The sequence below is a fragment of the Ctenopharyngodon idella genome, chromosome 9, assembly GCF_019924925.1.
Source record: "Ctenopharyngodon idella isolate HZGC_01 chromosome 9, HZGC01, whole genome shotgun sequence".
In the NCBI taxonomy this organism is placed as follows: Eukaryota; Metazoa; Chordata; class Actinopteri; order Cypriniformes; family Xenocyprididae; genus Ctenopharyngodon; species Ctenopharyngodon idella.
The window spans coordinates 30,687,430-30,710,055 of NC_067228.1; the positions used below are offsets into that span (position 1 = coordinate 30,687,430).

Below are 22,626 nucleotides of genomic sequence, written 5' to 3' on the forward strand. Positions count from 1 at the left end.
TGCTTAATAAACTTGTAAACTTTATATCCGTAAAACAACTGAACATGAACTGTAATGAAGTTCATGCTCTTCCCTTCATTGCTGCCATAACCAGTATCGCTCTGGAGACTCTGGAGCTGGATCACAAACAGTTGGTACTGATCCATCCTTGAGTAACAACTTTTTAGCAAAACCTCTGTTTTGTATTGTCCCTGTGCATTGACCCTCCTTCACAAAGCAGTCTGGAGTGAAATGATTTGCGCTGACATAAAAAAATGTAGGTATATTTTGGGGCGCATTACCTTAAAAAATTAATTCACTGCATCCTCAGATGTTGAGAGAAAATGAAGACTCCTTTGTTCACTCTTACATCCAACAACAGAACACTGGGATTCCTTAAACATTGTTGTCAGTAAAGCTGCTCGAGTGTGGAGAAAATGGTGGACAGCATACAACTCGCTGAGGGCGGAAGCTATGGTAACGCAGGACTGTCAGTCAGCAGCCATGGGAGGGCCTGAACTGTGTGACGTCACACTGCTCAGAGAATCAAAACTGCATGTCTAATGACACTGCTTTGGTTTAATGGGGATTTTAAAAAAGGAGTGGGTGGATTTTTATCATTGTAGGGTGGTTGTGTTCACACACTGCCAACACATTTATGTCCAAACTCCATGTAAAAGTGGATTTTGCATAATAGGTGCCCTTTAGAAAAAAAAATATACAAAGTACTTGATGAGTGGTTCATGAGAAGAGAAAACATGAAAAAAATTATATTTAAACTGAAACTGTTCCATTGTGGAAAGTATGAGTTCTTGAGGCAAATTTGTTTCCCATGGAGACAGTGACTCTCATGTGAAATTTTAAGTTTTAAGTAACAGCGTAGCAGGGCTGATGGCAAATTTAACCATGAATTTCAAGGTAACCACACATGCCATCCATTCCATAAATACACAAAATGCAACTAGCCACAGAAACCGGATGTTTATAGTGATATGTTTTCACTATAAAAATAACATTAATGCTGTTTATAATAAAAAATAAACATAAAAAGTATTTTTGTTTGAGTTTCTTGTCATTGTCTTTCTTGAAATCTTTCTTCATAAAACACAAAGGGCAAAAAATGAATGCTGATTTGTGTTGTTGGGATTTTGGCAGCTGTTTGGATCTTCTGATTAGGATCATTAATGTGATCATGGAGCATTTGTCTGTACAAACACACACATGCTCACCCGTCCAGCCTGACATCTGGTAGACTCCTGTTGAGCGCGATCATGTCACTGGCCATCAGGTTGAACTGATTGATTTTAAAGAGCTCTTTCATCTTGTCCTGATCTTCTTTGGGAACAATCACAGCCTTCCCCATTTCACCTGGAACCTCATGGGTGCGCGACATCACCGCTGGAACAGAGAAAGCAGGGTGACAGTCAGTGTGGATTACATATAAAAAAAAAAATTGCATGATACTCTGTCCTTTAGCCCAATCTGCCCATATATTTATTGCACACACATTTTGTCTCTGGTTGGTTTGTTACAAAAGTGTCAGCCATGACATCTAAAAAGGTGCAATGTGCTTTGAAATTAAAGGTAATTATTAAAAGTAATTATTTAGGATTTTCTCAATCAATTCTGAAAAAAAATAAAATCCTGTCCTTCATTATTTCTTGTTGAGCATCCTTTTACACTTAGAAGCTAATATTTGCAATTTACTTCACATATGGAAATAATGGAAATGGCTTGTAAATACTTAAGCTCAGAATATCACAACCACGCATTGCACATGACTTGTGGTATATGAACACAAAGACTTTCAGAGCCTTCACTGCAGCTAAAATCCATCTAAACTGGCAACAGTGTTCTGAACCATTGATCCATGTTATAGGATCTGTCAACACAGACACTTTATGTCCTTGAAACTTGAAACTGACTTAACACTGTTATCAAACAGAGATTGCATACTATATGGGCCTATGTATGTGTGTGTGTGTATATATATATATATATATATACACACACACACACACACACAAAGGCTCATATAGTATGAAATTGGTGAAAATAGAGGTCATACTCGAGGAGAAAAAAAACCTCAGTTTTATTCATAGGCCCAATCTGAGAAAAAAAAAAAAAAAAAATCCAATTTAGTACAGTTGCTGATATTTGCATGGCCAAAATGTAAAAATAAATTCAGATAGCTTGAAATGTAAATCAATGATCTTTATATCTTTATATCTAGGGAGCTCTGCGCTCCCTCGGCTCCACCGTGGTCCGTCATCCCTCCAGCTCCCTCATCCCTCCAGCACCACCGTGGTCCATCATCACCCTGGTTCTCCCGTGGACTTCCGGGCCTCCGGCTGCACTTTAGCTCTCCACCCCTTCGGCTTCACTGGGCTCTTCCTTCCCTGCTGCTCTGCCCTGGTCCTCATTCCCTCCAGGCCTTAGATGTTGCCCTGGACTATCAGCATCTCAGTTATGCCTGGGTAACTTACTACTCAGCTACGTCTGGCTCTTCCTCCAATCTGTACCCAGTCAACTCTGCCAGATCCTCGTCCACCTCCACCTCCAAAACCTCCACCCTCCCTCCACTGTTGGACAGTGTGAGAACATGCCTTCCAGCAGGGGGGTGTTTATGTTCTGTTATGTGGACTCTTATTTTGACATTCTGTACTGTTTTCTTTAGTTCCTGTTTCTTCACTTTGTTTAGTTTCCGTTTCCTTGGTACTGGGTTACGTTTGTTTCTACAGTTACGTATTACGCTCACATGTGTCTAATTTAGTTTCCTTTGTTTGTCCAATGTATTTATAGCCCTGTGAATTCAATTCTTTGTCTGTTGTCATTGACACATTGTGTGATCTCTTGAGTGTTTTGTTATATGGTAATAAAAACTGTTATTTTTTAAAACTCCAGTGTATCCCTCATTGTGCATGTTGGCTAGCAGTTACACTGTTAGACGACAGAAGGCATGTAAAAGATTGTGTACAACAGAATTTTCAGCAAAGTTTTGATAATGTTAATAATTTAGATGCCTTAGAAATTTGCATGTTAAATACGATACAGTAGGCGTTATAGGTTTAAGCCCATAGTTGCCCTGTGATAACTGAAGATGCTTCTTCAAAAACATTCAAGTAGCACATGTCTGCTAGTGAATCATTTCCAGGACTTTCACCCTCCTACAGACTGCCCTGCATCTGATTACTAGGAAATTAAAACAAAAATAGCATTTATACACGTAAACACAAAAACAAATGAATCATTTAAACAGCCAACAGATAAGAACTCAGTTTTTGGATTTTTTTGAAGAAAATGTAAGTGGTTTTGCCTTAGCAAAGCTCACCGCCACAATGCTAGGATGCATTCTAAGTGGTTGCTAGGGTTTTACAATGTGGTTGTTCTGAGTTGCTGGTAGGGTTTTATGAGTGGTTTGACCATCGCTTTTTATTCTACAATGTTATTTGAGGATGTTTATCACTACCTTCTTTTAAAACCTACAGTCCGAGCTCTCCCAGAGCGATAGATCCATCTGCGGCAGACCAGGTTAAGAGGGTTCAATCCATACCTCTCACAGCCAATCACAGTCCTCAGTAATGGCTTGTCTGATTTGATGGGTTTCTCAGTTAAGAGGTCAGGGTGAACCTGGTGGTCTGCAGGGGCAGGTTTAGACAGGATTACTCTGCACAGCATATGCATGACATGATGGCTTTATGAATACTGACAGAGAACCGCATATGATGCAGCATGCAGCAAAACACGGCAATATAAGAAGGAGTGCTGTGACTGCAGTATGACGAAGAGCAACTTATCAAGGTCTCTGACAATAAGTGCAAGAATGAAACTCTGCAGCATTGCTTCTTAATGTCTCTCTTCAACCTTCACAGTATTTCAAAGCAGAACACCGGGGGATTTGATATACCCTTATACACTGCTGTCTTACTTAGCTGCCTAATCCAAAAATAGCATCCATTTGGGCACAAGGACAGCCCATAATATCATGTCATTGAAATAAATCTGGAAGCATTGTCCCATACTATCGCTCTGTTCCAAAATCTAGTGAGCTGCCTTCGTAAGCAGTATTATAAGCTTTTTGAAAAGGAAGTACACCACGTTCTGGACAAATTGCAAAGCAGCAATACTTGTAGACTTTGTGCAGGAGACAATGTACTGCTTCAAAATGTACTGCTTTAATAATAATAAAAAATTATATATCCAAGATATCAGACATAGCAAAAGAAAGTCAGTTCCAAGTCAATAAAGTATGAGGTTTTGGAACAGAGCCGATCTGACCCTTTTAAAGAGGTTCTCTACAGTTATTCATAAAGATGTATAAAAGACGTTAAATAATTGATGCCCACTAAGCATCACTAAGCATCTCTTTGTTTTATTAGAATGTAGAGCTCTGTTGTATCATCAGTCTAGGAAGAGGGTGCTATATACTTAATGATGTAGCAATTATGTGGAAGCAACAATACCCCACTGCATTACTGCATTGATCCCAGTACACTATTTATTTAGCAATAAGATTCATATTTGAAGCAACCACTGTCCTCTCTTGAAGGTGGCTGTTTAAGTGTTATCTACTGCAGCAAGCACAACTGAACAATTGGCTGCATAATAAAGCTAAAAATAAACATAGTCTTTTGAACAGACTAAAAGTCAAATTTATCTCCAGTAGATATTTTAACAGAGACATGAAATAGAAAGTTCCATTTCAATTTCTCTTGTCAGGAAACTGTAAAGACTGGACAAGACTGATCACATTAGGGTGTTTCTATTATTACTATTATTACACTTATAATAAACTGACTAATATACTGTAGCACTATAATAAATGATGTTTTATTAACAAAGTTCGGGAGGAGCAGGTTCAGACAATTAACCTAATTAGCACAAGTGGAAAGCATTCAGCTAATCAACCAACAACAAGAGGTATATATACTGCAGACTCACCTGTTTGTTGACAGTTCATCAGCATCCCTCCACCACCCCATCTCCTCACTTCTAGTTCTATCTATTATTACCACATTCGAGGGGAGCACTCTGGGTTCGGGCCAAAATTCCGAGCTCGGAGGCCCCCCTCTGGACAGCACGCCAAATACACATAACTTACTCTATTTAATTATATGTATATGTGAACTCATGAAATACACATGGAACATGAAACATCCCTATATAAACACTTTTTTTTCCAAACCACCCATTTACAAAATGTATTCAAATGGTTCACGTCACATGTGTTTTTATTTCAGCCATCGAAGCTTGGTCCACTACAGACTTCAGCGGCCATCACCATCCCGGCCACTGCAACCGTCTCATGGCAGAAAAGACTCACATCCAGTGTGGCGGATCCACTACTGATGACGCTGCATGCGGCCGGCATCCCAAGGGGGGGCACACACTTTCCCCAATGTGGCGGCATCCACCACACCCATGGAAGCCATCTCCTGTGCCCCCTGATGGCTCTGTTAGGGCCACGAAGGCCGTTTTGGAACTCTCTGTGCTCCCTGGTGACTATATCACAGCCATGGTAGTCGACTCTGAACTCTCTGCTGGCTCCACCATGGTCTTCGGCTTCGCTTTGGTGGTCTTCAGCTCCGCCGGCTCCACCATGGTGGTCTCCAAAGCCGCCCCCCTGCTCAGCCTTGGTTTCCAGGCCCACCTCCAACACCTCACGGCTGTGTTCTAACCTCAAAACACTTTTACCATAATGCATTATTTGTAAACTAATACATTTTGGTGTTTGAATCACATAACAAGCTCTGTATGTACAGCTTTTCTGATGTAGTAAACAGTAGCTCACTTGGTACAGCATTGCACTTGCACTGCGAAATGCTTGGGTACGAGTCCTGTGAAGCATGAGTCACAATAAAGAGCTCAATGACTTGTAGAGGCAAGCTAAAATGGCATGGGTGCCTCAGTAAATTAATTTTTATATCTCACATGTGCTTTTGTTCATACTATTGATTAAGTAGGGGGGTTTAGTGAGGGTTGGTTTAGTGTAGGTGGTACAATATTTTGAAACATGATAGAGAATTATCCTTTAAGAGCCATTCACTGGAAAACAACTAATGTAATACAATTTTGCCAGATTCACATTCATCTGTTTTGGATAAAACTGAAAACACTTTAGCTCCACTCACTGGACATTCCATTTTAAAAGTGTCAATGAAGCACCGTAATGTCATTTGCAGAAATGTCGCTACAGGCACATTTACCCAGTGAGCCTGGGTTGCTGTTTTGTCTTGGGCCAGTTAGTATGCAATCACCTAGAAATTCCATGCAACCATCTAAAAACACTCAGAACAACCTTAGCAACCTCATTGCAATGCCCTAGTAACCACTGACAACACACTAGTATAGTGGCAACGAGCTGTGCATGAGCATTTTTTTGTAAAAACAGTAAATAATTAATGATCATAGATACTTTCCAATGTTACACATTGTGGATGTGGAGATATACAATATTACAATATGTGTGTATGTATGTATGTATATGTTTGTCATAAACTAGCTTATATGTCTGATACTTATTTTTTCAATATCTATATTTGTTTTTTGTTTTGTTTTGTTTTTTGTTTTTTTAAGTACTTATCTGTTTGCTTAATAAAAAAGACTAGGCATAATAAGTATAGATTCACATCAGAAGTTTAGTGACAAACTATGCCAATAAATTTTTGTATAAGATATTTGCTAGCCAATGAAGTCAAACTCTATAATTAACTAACTAATTAAGAGAATCAGTAGGTAATAAGAATTCAGGCTAAAAGATAAAGTTAATAATTAACAGGCAATTGTGGCTATACAATCATTATAGTGCACTTTGGTACATGCACTGTACATGTGCCTTGCTGAAATGTGTATAAAATTCCCTGCTTGAAACTGAAGTTTTGTGTTAATTCCTTAATCTTTAGATAACCACCTCTCGCCATCAGGGCTAGCTAATCACTGGTGATGACCTCAATAAAAGAAGATTTTTAAACCGGCCCGACCTTATAAAAAAAACAATCTAGTGCAAATAGCCGACAGACTGCAGTGCTTCTAAGCCCTGCTCTTTCAGCATTGTGGCTGCTCAGACCTCATCTGACTGTTTAATACCCTAATTGCTTTCCTGCCATTATTAAATCCTGAATGCATGGATACAGATTGTATTTCAGACAGACACAGGCTTCCTGTTTGTTCACTTCATTAGAAGCAACAAGCAGACCACAGAATCTGGATGCATAACAAGACATTTGATGTACTTGTGCTCCAGAGGCTCAGAAAAAGACTGTGATTATGATTGTTGGCGGGCCACATCTAAACCTGAAAGCAGCTTACGGTAACCGTAACCTGTTTACCAGGCAGAGCACTGAAGTGAGGACAAGGATCTGATGATGCTGGGATTAAACAGTAAGAAATGAGCAGCTGGTGTGCACACTTCAAGAGATTTCAAGGCCAGAAAACAATGACAACTCACTTCATAGTGAAATAGTGAAAACAGAAATAGAAACAGAAATTTTTTTTTACCTATTAAAAGGAATGATCACCCTCATGTTGTGTAAAACATTTTCTGTGAAACATCCAAAATACATATTTAACTGTTTATTTTATTACACACTTTTTATTTTTATGTCTGTGGATTTCAATTACAATACATATCTTTTAAGGAAGTTTTCTCAAAATGAGTTTTTTTTCTCCTGCACTGAGCCAGAAATCTCCACTTTAGTTGCACTTGCATAGTTGCATTTACTGAAAATGTTCTGTGCATCTTGTCGTAGCTCTCAAATGTTATTTGTGCTTTGGCAAACATTCAAGCTTGGGTGATGTGTTGCAAGGTGTGCATTTTCCCTCAAAAGTATTGTTTGTATAAAATGCAGCAACTTGCAATATGAACAAAAAACATTACATTTTGTGTTTCACAGAAGAAAGAAAGTCTGGTCTGGAAGGACAGTAAACGGTGACAATTTTCATTATGAGTTGAACTATTCCTTTCAATATAGACTGTATGCTTATCACTATGTTTAAAAAGTAAGTGTACAAGTATACAAACACATCTGCACAGGTGCACAACGAGCCATCTTACGAGGCAGTAAATATGAACAGTGGACACTTGTACTCCTGGAGGTAAAGAACAAAGATTACCATTCTGTTAAACGGTCTGACTCACCTCTGAGCGCAGGCAGGAGTGAGTGGTCCTTCTTGTTATCACATTTGTTGCACTCACTGAAGTACAACAGAAGGAAGACATCCACTAGCACCCAGACCAGAGAGGTGGTCAGCACCACCTTACAGTACACAAAGCGTCTCATGAGCCCCTGCTGGCGTCAGGACCCCACAGATGGGCAGATGAGAAGGACACAGGAGATGGGGCAGGGGGAGTTGTGACAGGACACGCTCTGAGACGTCATCCCACTGGAGGAAGACAAGAAATGCATAACTATTAGGATTGGAATCCTCGTTTGCAAACTTCAATAACAGAGCAGACACATTATCCATTTAGCCTTCAGAAATGATACATAGCAAGACAGAGTTAAAGACCAAATAACAGACAAATGCTGAGTATAACAGGCTGATCTGATAAACCCTGATTCTCTGACAGAGCCATTTATCTACTCATTGTGTTTCAACTCTACAACTCTCAAAGAAGTAATTTTCATATATACAGTATGCAAGTACGTGAATGGAAAGGCTTGTAGCAATGCAAGTTTGATTTCACAGATTGTTGTGCTCAGAATTCAAAATGCACTGCAAGTATGTTCCCATTCAGTCGGTCACGTTCGACGTACGTCGGACAGACTGACGAATAGGAATCTCGCTAGAGAGGCCAATCTACTTCGAGTGTAACTACAACGAGCCAATGCACATTGGCATGCAATCATATGCATCAGCTGCTCGCCTCGCAGCGTGGGTATATAACGAGCAGCAGGTGCGTTGCATCTTCAGCTTTTCGCTTCGGAGCCGAACCTCATGGTTACTACGGAGTGTATCAAGACTAGAGCGAGCCGTTGCGGGACTTTCTCTGTTGTGCAGGCGGACAGCACTGCAGCGGGCCGGTCTCCTTCCTTTGTGTTTGCCGAGGAGCAATTTCAGAGCCGTTCTCACGGCTGGTAGAGCGGTGCGCTTAGAGCGCTAAAAAGCTGTTCTGACAGCTGGTGAGACGGTTGTGAGGAGGGAGTGCACACGACAGGCTGCACTACTTCCCTGTCTGTGTTGCTGCGGCTTTTTCCCCTGCGTGCTTCGGCACGTAAAGAGCGAGTCCCTAAAAGAGCTTACACAAGTAGATTCGCGTCTTTTTAAAGATGTCGTTCTACTTGTGTGTTTCTGGATGCGGTCGTTATCTATCACCGCGGGATGGTCACCAACGCTGTATCGCGTGCCTGGGCTTAAGTCACGCTGAGGCGGCGTTTGTGGATGAGTCATGCACCCATTGTGGGAAGATGACCATCTCGGAGTTGCGATCTAGACTCCAGTTCCTGCAAAGGGGCGGAGTCCCGGTGCCGTTGCCTCGTTCCAATCCTCCTCAGAGGGTTGCTGCGGGCAGCGGTGCTGGTGATCTGAGGATCACGGTGAGCGCGCTTCCTTCGGGGAACCAACCCCCTAGGAACCCTCATCCCTCCTGCACTCCGCAGCCAGTAGAGCTGCCGGGGGAGCGCGGTGGACCACCCCAGAGGTGCGTACCATCCGTATCCTTCGGAGCTCCCCAAGATGATAGGATGTCGATTGCTGCATCGGAGGGTGAGCCTGATACTTCGGGGGATGATGATTCGGCGCAGCTGCCTCCTTCGGGAGTGACAACTGTGCCCGATTTGGACCCGGAAATGATGGCTATGCTTGCCCGGGCCGCCAACAGGGTTGGGCTCGTGTGGAATCCTCCACCGTGTCCCGAACCCTCGAGGCTGGACGATTGGTTTCTCGGGGTGGCCAGGGCTGGTTCTCAGCCCCCCACCCCAGTTCCTTTCTTCCCGGAGGTGCATGAAGAACTCACTGGCACATGGACGGCACCTTTTACTGCCCGAAACCGTGTCGGTGGGTCCTCCTCCCTCACCACCCTTGATGGCGGGGTGGCTAAGGGTTATACGCGCATACCCCCTGTGGAACGGGCCATTGCTATGCAACTGTGCCCTAACTCCACCTGGCGGGGGGAGCCGTCTCTCCCTTCCCGGGCCTGTAAGTACTCGTCGGATCTTACCGGCAAGGCTTATCAGGCCTGTGGGGAAGCCGCCTCTGCCTTGCACGCTATGGCGTTGCTGCAGGTCCATCAGGCCAAGGCACTGAAGGACCTGCACGAGGGTGGTCATGACCCACAAGTTCTTCAGGAGCTTCGGGCCGCGACGGACCTCGCGCTTCGTGCGACGAAGGTCACGGCGCGGTCTGTGGGTCGTGCGATGTCCGCGCTAGTGGTCCAGGAGCGCCATCTCTGGCTGTGTCTTGCGGACATGAGGGATACCGACAAAGTCAGGTTTCTTAATTCCCCCGTGTCCCAGACCGGCCTCTTCGGCGACGCAGTCGAGAACTTTGCCCAGCAGTTCTCGGCTGTACAGAAGCAGTCTGAGGCGATCAGTCACATCCTGCCGAGGCGGTCAGCTGCTGCACCTCCACCGCCCGCGGCCCCTCAGACTGCTCGTCGCCGAGGTCGCCCTCCCGCGGCCGCTCCCGCTGCCGCCCCCGCGCCCCAGCAGCAGCCGTCATCCAAGCGGCGCCGTGGAGCCGGTCGTGGTCAGGGTGCCCAGCCCATCCTGCCCGCCCCCAAGAAGAAGGGCGGCAAGGCCAAGTCCAAGAGGCCCTAGGACGGGCGACCCGGAGATGGAGGGGACTGCTCTTCAGGAGATGGTGACCGCACCACTCCTTCCCCCGGAGGAAGGCCGGGTGGAGAATCCTTTGTTTCCTTTTGTTTGTGTTCCGCCGCTGGCCCAACAGCCAGCGGTACCCAAATTCTCAATAAAAGAGCAGTTTCCTTCATCTCCGGGTCCGAAGAGGGCTCGGAGAGCAGTGGGAGGGCAAGAACCTCACCACTCTCATCCCCCTCTTCTGTCGCCAGCGGACAGCAGCGAGCGGCGGGCAACCAAAGCCTTGACCGCTCCCTCTGTCCTCCCATGGAACCAGGTAAGTGTTACACATCACACTGTGACGCCGCTTTGGGCCGCCTCGCAAAGAGAGCCCCCCGGGCCGCGTCCCTGGCTTCCACCTCGCTGCCCCACTGCGGGTACGCCTGCGGTCCCTTTGGTCCCGCTTGTTCGGTCTCTGAGTGCCTGGCTAGCGCTCCCCAGGCCGTCTCGCTGGCTCATTCGGACCGTCAGGCTCGGCTATGCGATTCAGTTCGCCCGGCGTCCCCCCAAGTTCAGGGGCGTCCTCTTCACTACAGTGAAAGATGTAGATGCCCATGTCTTGCGTGCGGAGGTCGCGGTCCTACTGGCGAAGGACGCGATAGAGCCGGTCCCTCCAGCCGATATGAGGTCAGGGTTCTACAGTCCCTACTTCATTGTACCCAAGAAAAGCGGTGGGTTACGACCGATCCTGGATCTGCGAGTTTTGAATCGGAGCCTTCACAAGCTACCGTTCAAAATGCTCATGCAGAAACGCATTTTCGAGTGCATCCGTCCCCAGGATTGGTTTGCAGCGATCGACCTGAAGGACGCGTACTTTCATGTTTCGATTCTTCCGCGTCACAGGCCATTCCTGCGCTTCGCGTTCGAAGGTCGAGCATATCAGTACAGAGTCCTACCCTTCGGGCTGGCCCTGTCTCCCCGCGTCTTCACGAAGCTCGTGGAGGGAGCCCTTGTTCCCATGAGAGAACAGGGTGTTCGCATTCTCAACTATCTCGACGACTGGCTCATTCTGGCACAGTCCCGGGATCAGTTGTGCGAACACAGGGATTTGGTGCTCAGACACCTCAGCCAGTTGGGTCTTCAGGTCAACTGGGAAAAGAGCAAACTCGCCCGGTGCAGAGGATCTCTTTTCTCAGTATGGAGTTGGATTCAGTCGAACAGATAGCACGCCTCACAGAGGAACGTGCTCAGTCGGTGTTGAACTGCCTGAATACGTTCAACGGCAGGACAGCGGTTCCACTGAAATTTTTTCAGAGGCTCCTGGGGCATATGGCAGCCGCAGCGGCAGTAACTCCGCTCGGTCTGCTTCATATGAGACCGCTTCAACACTGGCTCCACGGCCGGGTCCCGAGATGGGCGTGGCAACGCGGCACGTTCCGGGTGGCAATCACTCAGGAGTGCCGCCAAACCTTCAGTCTGTGGTCGGACCCCTTGTTTCTTCAGGCTGGAGTACCCCTAGAGCAGGTGTCCCGGCATGCTGTGGTATTCACGGATGCCTCTGCCACGGGCTGGGGTGCCACGTACAACGGGCATGCAGTGTCAGGGGTGTGGACGGGCCCCCATCTGCATTGGCACATCAACTGCCTCGAGTTGCTAGCGGTACGCCTTGCTCTGAGCCGCCTCAAAGGGCCGCTACGGGGCAAGCATGTACTGGTCCGGACGGACAACACTGCGACCGTTGCGTACATCAACCGTCAAGGTGGTCTACGCTCCCGTCGCATGTCGCAACTCGCCCGCCATCTCCTCCTCTGGAGTCAGAAGCATCTGAGGTCGCTTCGTGCCATTCATATTCCCGGTGTGCTCAACCGTGTGGCCGACGAGCTTTCACGAGCTGCGCTGCCAGGACAGTGGCGACTCCACCCCCAGGTGGTCCAGCTGATTTGGAGAGAGTTCGGAGAGGCTCAGGCAGACCTGTTTGCCTCACCAGAAACCTCCCATTGCCGGTTGTTTTACTCCCTGTCCGGGGGAACACTCGGAACAGACGCACTGGCGCACAGCTGGCCCCGGGGCCTTCGCAAATATGCGTTTCGCCCAGTGAGCCTACTTGCACAGACCCTGTGCAAAGTCAGGGAGGACGAGGAGCAGGTCCTGCTAGTTGCGCCCTATTGGCCCAACCGGACCTGGTTCCCAGAACTCTCACTCCTCGCGACAGCCCCTCCCTGGCCCATTCCTCTGAGGAAGGACCTTCTTTCTCAGAGACGGGGCACTCTCTGGCACCCGCGTCCACACCTCTGGAAACTCCATGTCTGGTCCCTGGACGGGACGCGGAGGTTCTAGGTGACTTACCCCCCGAGGTACTTAACACCATCACTTCGGCGCGTGCTCCGTCTACGAGACGGGCTTACGCCTTGAAGTGGAACCTGTTCGTCGAGTGGTGTTCTTCTCGTCGAGAGGACCCCCGAAGATGCTCAATCGGTGTTGTGCTTTCCTTCTTGCAGCAGGGGTTGGAGCGTAGGCTGTCCCCCTCCACCCTCAAAGTCCATACTGCTGCTATCTCCGCATATCATGACCACATAGATGGCAAATCTGTTGGTCAGCACGACCTGGTCGTCAGGTTCCTTAGGGGGGCGAGGCGGTTAAATCCTCCTCGTCCTCCCTCCATACCCTCTTGGGACCTTGCTCTGGTGCTGAGAGCACTTCAGATTGCTCCCCTTGAGCCCTTGCAATCAGCAGACTTAAAGATTCTGTCTAAGAAGACTTTGCTGCTGGTTGCATTGGCCTCCATCAAGAGGGTAGGGGACCTGCAGTCTTTTTCGATCGACAAATCGTGCCTGGAGTTCGGGCCGGGTGACGGCCATGTGGTACTGAGACCCCGGCCTGGCTATGTGCCCAAGGTTCCTACCACTCCCTTCAGGGACCAGGTAGTGAGCCTGCGAGCGCTGCCCTCGGAGGAGGCAGACCCAGCCCTGGCTTTGCTCTGTCCAGTTCGCGCTTTGCGACTGTACATAGACAGAACTCAAAGCTTCAGGACCTCAGACCAGCTCTTTGTCTGTTACTGAGGCCAGCAAAAGGGAAAGGCTGTCTCCAAGCAGAGGATGGCCCACTGGATAGTGGATGCCATCGCCCTGGCTTACCAAGCTCAGGGCGTGCCCTGCCCGCTCAGGTTGCATGCGCACTCCACGAGAGGCGTCGCATCTTCCTGGGCGCTGGCTCGTGGCGCCTCGCTAACAGACATCTGTAGAGCTGCGGGCTGGGCGACACCTAACACGTTCGCTAGATTCTATAGCCTTCGTGTCGAGCCGGTCTCCTCCCGTGTTCTCACCTCAGGTCAGAGGCACGGAGAGGCCCCAGCTTAGTGTCGGCTTGCTGCACTTACATGCGCTTTTTTCTCCAGAGAGTCCCTACAAGGCAGACCCTGTTGAGTCCTCAGATCTCCCTTCGGCAGCCGACGTGGCGGAGCGTCTGGCGCTAGGCCTATACTCCGTTGTATCCTTGAGAACCGGGTTTAGGCTGGGTACCATATGTGTGACCCTACTGGGATCCCATATGTCTAGTTCCACGGTTGCTCCTAAACGAAGCCCGTGTCTTTCCCTCTGGGAGAACCCACCTCTCATCGAGTTGGAGTCACCCCAGTTCTTCCATATGTAGTACAGCCTACGGGTTAGTCCATATGTACTTCTCCACATAACTCCTTCGGGGAAGGATGTGGCTTCCGCAGCGTTCCCTTCCCAGCGGAAGGGTACGCTTTCCCAGCGTTATCCAATAGTCTCACTGAATGGGTTTTGGGGAACAGCAGTGATCGGCACTCTCTGTGTTAGCCCTGTCCCACCGTCCGTAGGCAAGGGGGTTCAGGTGGCTTACAACAGAGCACTGGAAGGGGGCAGCTCCTGTGGCGCTTTGGTAGGGATTCCTATTCGTCGGTCTGTCCGACGTACGTCGAACGTGACCGACTGAATGGGAACGTCTCGGTTACAAAGGTAACCCTCGTTCCCTGAAGGAGGGAACGGAGACGTACGTCCCGTCGCCACAGTCGCTGTACCCCGCTGATGCTGCCGCCTATCCGGTTCGGCTCCTCAGCGAAAACCTGAAGATGCAACGCACCTGCTGCTCGTTATATACCCGCGCTGCGAGGCGAGCAGCTGATGCATATGATTGCATGCCAATGTGCATTGGCTCGTTGTAGTTACACTCAAAGTAGATTGGCCTCTCTAGCGAGATTCCTATTCGTCGGTCTGTCCGACGTACGTCTCCGTTCCCTCCTTCAGGGAACGAGGGTTACCTTTGTAACCGAGACGTTTTCAAGTATGTCTTTTCTGAAGCTCAAACAGTAAAGCATGAGACTAGTAACACTAAGGTCATGGGTTCTATTCCCAGTGAAAGCAAAACTGATCAAATGTACCTTGAATGCAATGTAAGTTGCTTGTATGCGACGAGAATACTTTTTGTGTGCAAAGACAAAACAAAAATAACGACTTGAATCAACAAATTTGTCTCTCCCCTGCCATTCTCCTACACTGTTTACATTCAGCGTTTCCAGGGGCCTGTACCATGAAGCCGGATTAGCTGGCTAGCCAGGTAAGTTTCAGATTAGTTTGCGCCAATCCTGGGTTTTAGGTACCATGAAAGTGACTTGGCTTTTAGTGGTGTTCATCACTTACGCTCCACGGCAAACCTGCTCCAGGGCAGGTTATGTTCTGGTTCAGAGATCTCAAACCGAAACTGGGCCAATCGGATGTGAGCTAAATGAACTGACACATCCAACGCAATAAAGTCACGCCCAGTTTCTCGTCCTCCAAATTAAAGGTCACTATATAGTAAAAAAAAAAATAATAATAATAATTTAACAATGAAATTGTCTGGTTTTAATGATAATTACTTAGAATTATTTTATGATTTATATAATTATTATATGATATATATTATTATTAATCCAATACATACAAGCAATTTTAGTTTAGCAGTTATTATTAAGCATTTAGTTTCAATGAATATTAATATATACAGATCATATGTAATATAAATAAGCTGTAAATAAACTTTAATATGACATGTGACCTTACATTTATGAGTCTCTATCGCTATATATTATCAACTAAATAAACTAACTTCACAAGTTTCACTTGCACTGATAGAGCAAGATCATTTCTTTTATTTGTCCTCTTTCATGGACAAGTATTTTCATTAGTGTAAATGAGTTTAAATACTTCATTTTCTTCAATCTCTTAACCTTCAGCAAAAGAGTTTTGAAGCGCGCTAGCTCTCTCGTGAGAAGTGAATCATAGTTTCTCTCTGTTGCAAAGCATGTGATTGGCTGTCCACCACTGATGTCATGGATTTATGTGCACATGCTCCACAAACTCAGGATCAAAGCCTGAGTTGACAAAGAAAGTTGATGATAAGCATCATGGTACCAACAAAGCCAGATTGGAGTGGTTTGGTTTTGTCAACTCAAAACTAATCCTATAACCCTGAGTTTGTTCAACTATCATCATGGTACAGTCCCCAGGTTCTACATCAGAACGCCGGCTCAGTTTTGGCCAGCTCCTGCGTATGCGTCGTGCTGCTCACGTGAACAGCATCGGCCAATATTGAGTCGGCGTTCTGATGTAGAAGCTGGAAGCACTGAATGTTTTTGTTTTGTTTTAGCACACAAAAAGTATTCTCGTCGCTTCATAACAATAAGGTTGAACCACTGTAGAAATGTTGACTATTTTAACAATGTCTTTACTACTTTTCTGGACCTTGAATGACATTGCAATTATATTGCTTCCTATGGGGGATATAAAAACCTTTGGGATTTCATCAAAAATATTTTAATTTGTGTTCCAAAGATGAACGAAGGTCTTACAGGTTTGGAACAACATGAGGGTGAGTAATTAATGACAGAAATTTTATTTTTGGGTGAACTAACCCTTTAACACTTTTAGTTAGGTTTAGGATATGGTATAGTGTAGGTGGTACATCATTTTAAACAAGATAGAGCATACCACTCATTTCATCTACAAACTGCTGCGATACATACATCAACCAACATAACAAAACGCTACCAAATTCACATTCATCTGTTTAAGTGAGACTCACTGGACATTTCACTTTGGAATAGTTGCTTGTTACTAGAAAGCAAACTTTATTGAAAACTACTATTTAAAAAAAATAGTTATTAGTGTTTTTTATTTCCATTTTTTAAATGAGTTTGTTTGTTACTTCCCAACTATGTTGCAAGGGATGTGACAAGACAAGATCGCTCCTGTTATAATGGCCGAGGTGCTTCTCTTGTTTTCTCTGTGCCCTCTCTCCCCCTTCTCTAGGCTCTATCCTGCAGTCTGGAAACAGTACACTCACTCCACACTGTCTGTCCTTTTCCTCCAGGGAATGCCTGGACAGCACACAGTGAACACAAACTCCAGAATCCATTCTATATATACTCAAAAGCACAAGCTGACAATGAAAGCTGCAAAAAGTCAAAGTGAAAGCTATCAGAGAACCAAGGCATTTAGATAGCAGATGATTTCATAGCACCAAGACATGTTTATGAATGTGATTAAAGGAATGTTTTATGTTCAAAATACAAAATAAACAGAATCAGTGATGTGCTGTCGGACATATCACACATTTGTGTTCAACAGAACAACTAAATTTATATAGGTTTGGAACAACCTGAGGGTGAGTAAATGATAACAGAATTTTCATTTTTGGGTGAAGTACCCCTTTAACATTTCAATTCCTGCCAAATAGTCTGATCCACACTCCTGTCCAGTAGGTGGCGGTAAAGCACCTATAAGCTGGTTTGCCAACCACCAATAAAAACCTAAGAAGAAGAAGAAAACATTTCGCTCTGTTCATGACTTCTGCTGCAAACTCATTTCGAAGGATTACATAATGTTAAACAAGACTACACTTTAAAACCTTAAAATGAATACCATTTATGTAATAGTTTAACGATTTATCATGTAATAAATATTTTGTTTGCCATGGGACACAAAAGGTGCTTTCTCAGTATAGTCCTATACTGTGTGACTGACAATAGAACCATATAAAATACACAAAAACGCAACATAAATTCACCAAAGTCATCAATTTTATTAGTTCACTACAATTCAAATATTTGCAATCTATACGATTGTGAGGAACAGATCCAAATTCAGGCCTTTATTCAGCGATCTCCATTCTCAACAGAGACCGTAAATGTCAAATTCCACACTCGTTATGAATTCAGAAATTGCTGCCTCAAGAAGCGTTACGACACGTTTTACAGCAGTGATAACAAACGCTCATTAGCTGCGTCCCAATTCAGAGGTTGCATCCTTCGAAGGACGATTGCATCGCAGCAGCGTGACGAAGGCTGTTCCAATTCAAAGCCTCCTTCAATTGCGCCTCCAAATCCATCCTTCGTTTCCTGTGAAGTCCTTCGAAGGATGCCACCTCTGAATTGGAATGCAACTACAGGCTCTCGCCTGCTTCGTCACAGATTGCGACATGTCATGTTTCGGTTGGTGTGCGCCTTCATGGAGTGAAATGGGATAACATTTTCAGCTATTAATAATTAAATTTCTGTACCAACACAAAACTATTATATACCGCCAGAGAGGACTGTGACTGCAACACATTGTCATTTGGAGTACTTTTGTTGCCCATTTTGACAATTTTGCAATAAATAAATAATTATGATTACACTTGTCTGTCTGTTATATTTTTCTTTATAACTGCACATATTTTTCAGAAATGGCTATGGGTAGGTTTAGAGGTACGAGTGGGATTAGCGGCTTAAAATATCATTTTAAAGCTATATTGTTACTAAAATTGTAATTTTCCTATTTCCATTCCTGTCCATTACACTGCATTCTTTTTATATTATCTATAAAATGGTCATGTTCAGGTTTGGGGTAAGGTTTAGGGATATAAAAAAAATCTCTGTTTTTTTAGCTGTAAAAACGTAATAATGTTTAAATGTTGCCAAAACATCCATATTGTACGATTCAGCATCTATCTAAAATGTACAAATAAAGTATGTTTTATACCTGTAAATGTTACATATTAATGCCTACGTATTAACAATTGGACCAGACTAAACAGCATGTCACAGACGCCAGGAACACTTTACACTTCACAATAAAGTTCCAATGGTTAATGTAGGTTAACTAGTTACCATGAATGAACAATGAAAAATACTTCTACAGCATAATAATCTTAGTTAATGTTAATTTCTACATTTACTAATACATTATTCAAATCTAAAGTTCTATCTGTTAAAATTATTTCATGGACCTAAGCCTAACATGAACAGCAATGAACAGCTGAATTGTTATTAACTAACTGTGACGGGTGCGTAGCCCACCTCACGTTTAGCCTTACCATTGTGTTTGGTTTAATGTTTAATTTAGTTTAACATAATATGGTTTGTTACTTTTATTTAATCCCCTTATTACAAGAAATACACAGGACAAGTTTAACAAGTTAAGTTTATTAAAATCTTGAATGTATAGAAGGGTGCACACTTCTTATATTCCTTGCTGATTAACTTTACCTGAGTCCTAGATTGCTCTGGTCCATGGAGTGACGGCCGCATTCTGTGGCAGCAGACAAAGGGAGAGGCGGTGCTTCAATCTCCTAATTTGTGCTGTGCCAGAGGAAGTTGGACTGTACCATCATGTTCTGAGTTAGAGGGGATCTTTTGTGTTATGTCATTTAGGTTATCTGTTGGTTTGAGTATTTTCTTTTCTTTTGTATTTTAGGTAGATGATTGTATTATGTTAGGTATTTGATGGTGTATATTGTTCTGTGACTTGCTATTTTGTTTGAGTTTATTTGGTAAAGTTATTTGATATTTACCTTTTATTTGGTTTGGTATGTGCTAAATGGGTATTTATAGCAATGATGAGATGAGCAGAGGTTAGTTGGGGTTGTCCAGTCATAGTAACATCCTGGGCAACTGACCTTAGTTGTAGTTTTTTGTTATCTTGTTAACAGGGGAGTTATTTTTCTTTGATTGTTTACTTTTTTTTTTTTTTTTTTTAAATTCCTTTTGTATATACTTTGGAAATGATTTTCAACTTCCCTGTTAAGATTATCTTTTTTGTTGGATTAAATAAACCCTTCTCGTTTTGCCTACTACCTGTCCAGCTTGTTCTTGGCCCGACCACCACACTAACATTGACAAACATTAATAAATACTGTAGCAAATGTACAGTATTGCTCATTGTTAATGTTGTTAGTTTACGTTAACTAAAGGTCCTTATTGTAATGTGTTACCTATTAGAAAATGTGTCTTATATAAAAGGGATGCGAAATTCCCTGACACTAAACCAACTATAAAAAGGTCCTAACTAGTTATAAAAAGAATCAGTCATCTGACTCACATAATTGAATCAAGAGACTCCAATAAAGACTTATTTAGTGATGGCCAATTTCAAAACACTGCTTCAGGAAGATTCAGAGCGTAATGAATCAGCGTGTCAAATCATGATTCGGATCGCGTGTCAAACTGCCAAACTGCTGAAATCACGTGACTTTGGCGCTCCGAACTGCGGATTCGACACGCTGATTCATTACGCTCCGAAGCTTCCTGAAGCAGTGTTTTGAAATCGGCCATCACTAAATTTATTTAGTTTTTTTTGGCGCACCAAAAGTATTCACGTCGCTTTATAATATTAATATTGAACCACTGTACTCACATGAACTGATTTAAGTATGTTTTTAGTACCTTTATGGATCTTGAGAGAGGAAATGTCATTGCTCCCTATGTAGGCCTCACGGAGCCATCGGATTTAAACAAAAATATCTCAATTTGCGTTCCGAAGATTAATGAAGGTCTTACGGGTCTGGAACGGCATGAGCGTGAGTAATAAATGACAGAATTTTCATTTTTGGGTGAACTAACCCTTTAATCGCTTCTTTTTATTGCCAAAAGACCTTCCCTGACTTCCTAGGTTGTCTGTGAAAGCCTGTAGACTGATTTTTCCAGGAAAATCAAAAGGATGTGACATTTACGCACGCTCCCAAGAGCCTCTTCCGTTCTCTACAGCGACAAAGTGGAGTCCAGTCCACTAACGTCAACAAACACACAGCACAACACCAACAAAACTCCAACAAAAACTAAAGTAAAAAAGTTTGCTGTTTCACAGTGACAAACAACATTAACCTGTAATGATTCAATGATGTCAATAGAAACAAATGAAACAAATGCTTATACAATGTTCAGGATAATGCCGAAAGAGCTATTCTATACTGTAATGTCAATGTCATGGAAAGGAAAGGGATTCATTCAAACTATAGGCAAACAGCCAGATTTATATAGTCTATGGTCTCAAATATACTTTGTAATCAAATTATCATAACAGTGTCATTTTAATTACCTCATCCATTTCCAACTTCTTTTTACTTTTAAAGGGCACCTATTATGCCCCTTTTTTACAAGATTTAATATAAGTCTAAGGTGTCCCCAGAGTGTGTCTGTGAAGTTTCAGCTCAAAATACCCTACAGATCATTTATTATACCATGTTGAAAATGGCAATTTTTGAGTGAAAGAAAAAAAAGCTGTTTTTGTGTCTCTTTAAATGCAAATGAGCTGCTGCTCCCCACCCCAAAGGGTGTAGCCAATAGCTTGTGTATTCTCTACTAAAAACTAAAACATGATATGTTTGGTTTTGATGATCATTTCTATCGTGGACACGCTCTCGTGACATTGCAATTCTTCATCATCATGAAAGTTTATCTTCTGCATGCGTTTTAAAGCCATATCAGTCTAAACTTCTGATATATGGTTTTCTGAGCACACACACAACGACGCATGCGGATGGCTGAAAGGGCATCCCGTGAGTAATAAACTAAGTTGTCTTTCATGTGTTATTGCGATTAAACTGTCAGATACACACAAAGCTATTTCAAAAACTCAGTTAACAAAGTTCACATAAACACAGTTGGTTATGTCTGTGAACGTATACAGCAAGTAAAGAAGTCGCAATTAGATCTGTGTATTAAAGTGAAAGCAGCATGATATACAGTACCTACTGGTATATATGCTGTTAATATGAATCAAACAACAGAAGAAAAACAAAGTCACTCACTGCTCTTGATTTAATTAACTATAGTAGCTTTAATAAGAACACATTTCTTACTTGAATGCTGCTTGAACACTACAGCTGGCTGCTCGAGCACGGAGAAAATGGCGGATAGCATCCAACTGGCTGAGGGCGGAAACTATGGTAATGCAGGACTATCAGTCAGCGGCAGTGGGCAGAGCATGAGGAATGTGACGTCACATTCCTCAGAAAATGAAAATGGCATGTATGATGAGACTGCTTTGGTTTAATGGGGATTTTAAAAAAAGAAGTGGGTAGATTTTTATCATTGTAGGGTGATTGTGTTCACACACTGCCAACACACATTTGTGTCCAAACACCATATAAAAGTGGATTTTGCATAATAGGTGCCCTTTAAGGGAAGAATAAAAAAAGAGTGAGCTGCAGTTCACTTAACAGTTATTAACATGCTATTATCGACACCTGATTCTGAATTCTACAAATAGCCCCTTTAAAAAACAACTCAGAACACATTAGCAACTGTATAGCAACTTTATATGGCCAAACACAGTCTGCACCAGGCGTATCCATTGAAAAACTCAACGAAATGCAAAGGCTTAAGGCTGTAAGGATGCATCAAAGCGAACATTCCAAATCCTTTTGTCCTGTTGTCAGAAGTAGCAGAAGAGTGTGTAGTACCTCAGAAATAGAATGGGGCAACTTTCTTCTGTCGGGACTTCAGTATAGACAGCTTTATTGATTATACAGTTGCAAGAAAAAGTATGTGAACCACTTGCAGAATCTGTGAAAATGTGAATAATTTTAACAAAATAAGAAAGATCATACAAAATGCATGTTATTTTTTAATTAGTACTGTCCTGAGTAAGATATT

At 43.7% G+C, this 22,626-nt stretch overlaps 1 protein-coding gene across 3 annotated transcripts in view; it reads right to left on the reverse strand.

Annotated features, from left to right (window-relative positions):
• The window catches only part of galnt13 (UDP-N-acetyl-alpha-D-galactosamine:polypeptide N-acetylgalactosaminyltransferase 13), a 78,206-nt gene that overhangs the window by 52,991 nt on the left and 2,589 nt on the right, over positions 1–22,626 (reverse strand). For all 3 annotated transcript variants that reach the window (XM_051905972.1, XM_051905970.1, XM_051905971.1), the window contains exons 2-3: positions 8,117–8,361; positions 1,209–1,377 (exon numbers count right to left, since the gene is read on the reverse strand). In XM_051905972.1, the coding sequence (XP_051761932.1) occupies positions 1,209–1,377; positions 8,117–8,258 (311 nt within the window). In that variant the 5' untranslated portion in view covers positions 8,259–8,361. The remainder of the gene's footprint in view (positions 1–1,208; positions 1,378–8,116; positions 8,362–22,626) is intronic.